Source organism: Galeopterus variegatus, unplaced genomic scaffold (genome assembly GCF_000696425.1).
Source record: "Galeopterus variegatus unplaced genomic scaffold, G_variegatus-3.0.2 Scaffold20084, whole genome shotgun sequence".
Lineage (NCBI taxonomy): Eukaryota > Metazoa > Chordata > Mammalia > Dermoptera > Cynocephalidae > Galeopterus > Galeopterus variegatus.
Genome location: NW_007746195.1, coordinates 21,242 through 26,216, shown reverse-complemented (window position 1 = coordinate 26,216; position 4,975 = coordinate 21,242). Strand labels below are relative to the sequence as shown.

The 4,975-nt window shown below is 53.2% G+C and overlaps 1 protein-coding gene across 1 annotated transcript in view; it reads right to left on the bottom strand.

Moving 5' to 3' along the window:
- Positions 1 to 1,125: 1,125 nt before the first annotated feature.
- The window catches only part of LOC103583147 (ankyrin repeat and SOCS box protein 13), a gene marked incomplete at its 3' end in the record, with an annotated part of 22,224 nt that continues 18,374 nt past the window's right edge, over positions 1,126 to 4,975 (bottom strand). The window contains exons 2-3 of the mRNA XM_008564548.1: positions 2,523 to 2,710; positions 1,126 to 1,276 (exon numbers count right to left, since the gene is read on the bottom strand). Of these exons, the coding sequence (XP_008562770.1) occupies positions 1,126 to 1,276; positions 2,523 to 2,710 (339 nt within the window). The remainder of the gene's footprint in view (positions 1,277 to 2,522; positions 2,711 to 4,975) is intronic.

Here is a 4,975-nt window from a genome sequence, read left to right as displayed (position 1 = left end):
ATCTGAAATCCACCCATTCTTTGAGGGCAATTGAAACCCACCTGCTCCGAGACCCAAGGGCCAGCCCCCTCCTCTGGGAGTGACTGTCAGAGCAAGCCCTGGCCCAGGTCCTCCGGACATGTTTGGGTCTTGCTGGTCTCCCATCTAGATCAGGATCATGGAAGGCAAACTACCGCAATGACTCCGGGAGCCACCATGGAGCTGGCTGAGATCCAGGATTCACATGGAGACTCAGCTCAGAAGAGAATCCTATCAGAAAACCCACTGCCCCAGCCCTGGATAAAGACTGTCCCTGGTGGAGGAAAAGCTTAGGATGTCCACAGCTGAGCAGCCCAGAGCTAGAAACAGATTCAGAACTCTCCTTTGCCAGCCCAGGGCTTCCATTCCGTCTACACTGCGTTCTTCACAAGAAGGAGACTTCTGGAGTCCCCAGTAGGCCACCCCGACTGCCTGCCCACTCACCACTCATGCAGGCTTCATGCAGGGGGGACGCTGTGTACAAGGGGGGATTGACTTTGGCCCCGTAGGACAGCAGNCATGAGCCAGTCTTGCCCCAGATTCCTAGTCTTATCTGTTGTTTCTCCTATGTGGGAGCTTCCAATTCAGAAGACTGGACAAGTAACTCTCCCATGCTGGGAGAGGCCTTCAACTTACCTTCCCATCATCTGAAATCCACCCATTCTTTGAGGGCAATTGAAACCCACCTGCTCCGAGACCCAAGGGCCAGCCCCCTCCTCTGGGAGTGACTGTCAGAGCAAGCCCTGGCCCAGGTCCTCCGGACATGTTTGGGTCTTGCTGGTCTCCCATCTAGATCAGGATCATGGAAGGCAAACTACCGCAATGACTCCGGGAGCCACCATGGAGCTGGCTGAGATCCAGGATTCACATGGAGACTCAGCTCAGAAGAGAATCCTATCAGAGAACCAACTGCCCCAGCCCTAGATAAAGACTGTCCCTGGTGGAGGAAAAGCTTAGGATGTCCACAGCTGAGCAGCCCAGAGCTAGAAACAGATTCAGAACTCTCCTTTGCCAGCCCAGGGCTTCCATTCCGTCTACACTGCGTTCTTCACAAGAAGGAGACTTCTGGAGTCCCCAGTAGGCCACCCCGACTGCCTGCCCACTCACCACTCATGCAGGCTTCATGCAGGGGGGACGCTGTGTACAAGGGGGGATTGACTTTGGCCCCGTAGGACAGCAGGAGCTTCACGCACTCAACACTGCCCGAGGCGCAGGCGTCACAGAGTGGGGTGCTGCCATCAATGTTGCGGGCGTCCACCTCATGGGGAGGAAGAAACACATGTCAGAGGGCAGGAGATACACACAACCTACTTTCTCATCCCGATGTGGATTCATCTCTGCAGACACACTTCTTAGAAGCACAGGTTTGCTAGCATGGGCTAAGGCACCAAGCCAGGCGAGGAGATTCAAAGAGAAGGACATGGTTGGGGGAGCCTCCTAAGTACAGAAGTCATCCCAATGGGTTCTTTTCTCTTTGGGCAGGATAAGCTCAGCCTCACCCCCACCACCCCAAACACAAAGCACAGAATGGGAAAGGAGAGCCCTTGGCTGCTACAAGCTGGTGGAGGCAGGGCATAGAAGGCTTTCAACTCGAGCCTCCGCTGGAAGGAGTGCCTGAGATGGCTCCCCATGCCTCCTCCAGGGTAAAAATCACAGGCAGGAAAACGGCCACTCCCCAACTGGCAAATTCTACTTGGACTTTGTCCAAATCCAGACACCATCTGGGTACACAGTGAAGCTTGCTCCATCCCAAGCTTTTGGAAAGAGTAAACAACAGACCATCTTCACTTCTTCTCCACCCCTGGAACTCTGAGACCCCAGCCCTGCACTCCTCCTGAATCGTCCAGTGGTGCATGGGGCTGGCTCCTGCCAGCTTGACACCAGCCCAGAGCCCACTGCTGAAGAGCCGGGAATTCTGCTGGCCAGAAACTGCTGGCAGCTTTAACACCAGCCATGGTGTGCGTGTTTACCCTAGGGAAGCAGTAAGTCAGACATTTGGTTTTGTTCCTTTTTTCCTGTGTTTTTCCAGAGCTGGTTTTCCAGCATCCTACTTAGTCATCCTAGAGGCTGGACCCTGCTCTGTGAGCCGCAGCAGCAGCCCCAGCCCAGGCGGCCCTCCCCTAGAGCCCATGTCCAGGATGGAGCTGGCCGGCTGGCACTGCCACTGCAGAGCAGGGCAGTCCACCACCGCTGCGCTAGAACTGCCTTCTCTTCAGCCACTGTGATCTCCTCACAGCCAACTCCACGATCACTTCCAGGCCCCCACCTCCTTGTCCCCACTGTGCGGCTGACACATGCCATCCCGTTCTCCCTCAGCCTCCAGCACACCCTCCTCCCGCCTCTCTTGGCGCTCCTCCTCCAGGGTCTCTGCTATCCGTGTGTTTGCAGATCACAGAAAGCTAATCCCAAACCACTTCTTTTCCTCCCTCTGCACTTCTCCTGCGTCAGCCCCATGCATTTCCACAGCTGCCACAGGTCCGGGGTCTGTCCCGAGGGCCACTCACCTGGGCCCCAGCTGCCAGCAGTAGCTGCACACACCGTGCCTGGCCCTGCAGACTGGCTGCATGCAGGGGTGTGATGGAGTCCACTGTGACCTGGTTGACACAGGCGCCACTCTCGATCAGCTGCTGCAGCTGCAGGCTCTCACCCCGCTGGGCTGCCTCATGCACAGGGGTCCGCTCCACCCAGAAACCTGGAAAAGAATGGGACCTCATACTAAGACCCTGCCACTTCCACCTAAGACAAATGAACATATGTAAGACACCAGGGCCCCTTGACGACACCCAAGGGACTCTACATGATCACATAATTGGTCCCAATGCCCCTATTAAAATCCTCAAGCAATCCCCACTGCCTGGAAGGTGGAGTCCAAACTCCTTGGAGGGCACATAAGGGTCCCTGTGATGTAGATCTTGCTACCTCTACAACCTCACCTCCCACCACTGTCCCCACCTCAACCCCACTCTGCAGGCACATGTGCAGCTCATCTCTGACCCTGCAGCTGCACACATGTGCCTCTGCATATGTCTTTCTCTGCCTAAAATGCCCACCTTTGTCCCCCACCCCCACTGTCCACTTTGCAATCTCCTGTTTAAATGTTTACATCCCCCATGTGGACCCAGGTGAAGCATCTTCTCTGGGAAACAATTCTCCCACAATACACATTAATACACATTCACATTACAGAATTTACAGTGTCTCCCTCCTCCCCTGAGAGTGCCTTCAAAGTATGAACCATGTTTTAATTACTCAGTGTTAATGGATCCCTCAGGATTTTCTGTATACAAGATCATGTCATCTGCAAATAAAGAGAATTTTATTTCTCCCTTTCCAATCTGGATGCCTTTTATTTATTTTTCTTGCCGAATTGCTCTGGCTAGGACTTCTAGTACAGTGTTGTCCTTGAGGTCCTGCTTTGAGGTCCTGCTTCAGCTAAATCGTGGAAGTTTAGTGTCTGTTGTCTTCAATTTCATTCATTTCAAAGTGTAATTATTCACTTTTGTCTTCCCACCCAGTAATGTTCAACAAATGTTTGTTGATTAATGAATGAGCCACTACTCCTATGCCAAAATGAAGTAAAGTTCTCTGAGATCTTCCCTCTTTCTTACAGACAGCGCGTGCATGCTTGTTCTCCCACCCTGTCCCCTGCAGCTACAGGGCGAGCTGTGTGCTGACCTCCCACACCTCTGCTGGAGGGTCTCAAGACTGAGTGTACATCAGATTCAGCCTGAGGCTTGTGAAGCCACAAGCCGCTGGGCCCCACCCCAGAGTTTCTGAGTCCACAGGGTGCAGGTGGGGCCTGAGAATCTGCATGTCTAGGAAGAGTCCCAGGTGATGCTTCCACTGCCTGTCTGGGGACCACACTTTGCAAACCACTGCTTTAGACAGTATGTCTCCCTCTGAGGAAAGCCTTCTTGTCTCTTCGGTTCTGCCTCCTTATCTCACCTACCCCACCCCCCCATACTAGATAACTTCTACTTGCCCCTTTCAAGACTCAAACACAAGGGTCGCTGTCTATGCTCCCACAACCTCCTTGGGCCTTACTGTGCCACGTGAACAGCCTGTCTGCCTGCTCACGGCACACCTTGGAAATGGACTACGTTAGAGACCCATGCATCCCACCCCTGATGCTGCATCTAGATCATCACAGTGATCCTGTTTCCCGAAGATCCTCTGACACAACTCTAGCTCGTGAGAAGCGAGGGAGAGCCTGCGAAAAGGTTTCAAAGCCTCAACACTCGCCTCACTCCCAAGGAGCTAAGAAGATAGTCTCGATGTGAATTTGGACCAGCTGCAGCCATCTGGCCACCTGCCTGAAGACAGAACCAATAAAAACAGCAAAGCCAGGAGATGGAAAGTACCAGAGCCCAGAGGACAATGAGTCAGTGATCATACAGGGCCTGGAGCCGAGCCGACAGTGGGCCTCCTGTCTGATGAGATGCACGTGTCCTTACCGTCCAAGCCAGACGCAGACAAAAAGCACGCTAATAGTAGGAATTCCCCAGATGCCAAAACCATACCTGTTTTCTCAGCACCCATCTCTGACACAGCAGAATCTTCTAGACACTTTTTAAAATGTCTGGAGGACGACAGTGCTGGATTGATACCAACACATCCTCATTGTCAACTCCCCTACTTCAGGATGACGAGACCACACCACACACCTCTTCACATTAAAGTTTCCTCTTCCCACATCTCCCTAGAACCGCTGATCACCCAGCTCTTCCCCAGGTCTTACCAGGAGCACTTTTATAAACCATATCTGGGGTGGATTTCCTCTGCAGGTGGATGCCCTCATGAGTTACATGCTGATGACTCTGTCTGCTCTTAGAGATCACCTCATTTCTACCAGGCCCAGCCCTACCCCCAGCTCCACCATGGGCACTGACAACAGGAGGTAAGAGTTCTTATAGCCAAAACTGCTCGGATCTGAAACAGTTCGGCCTTTTGTTGGCTT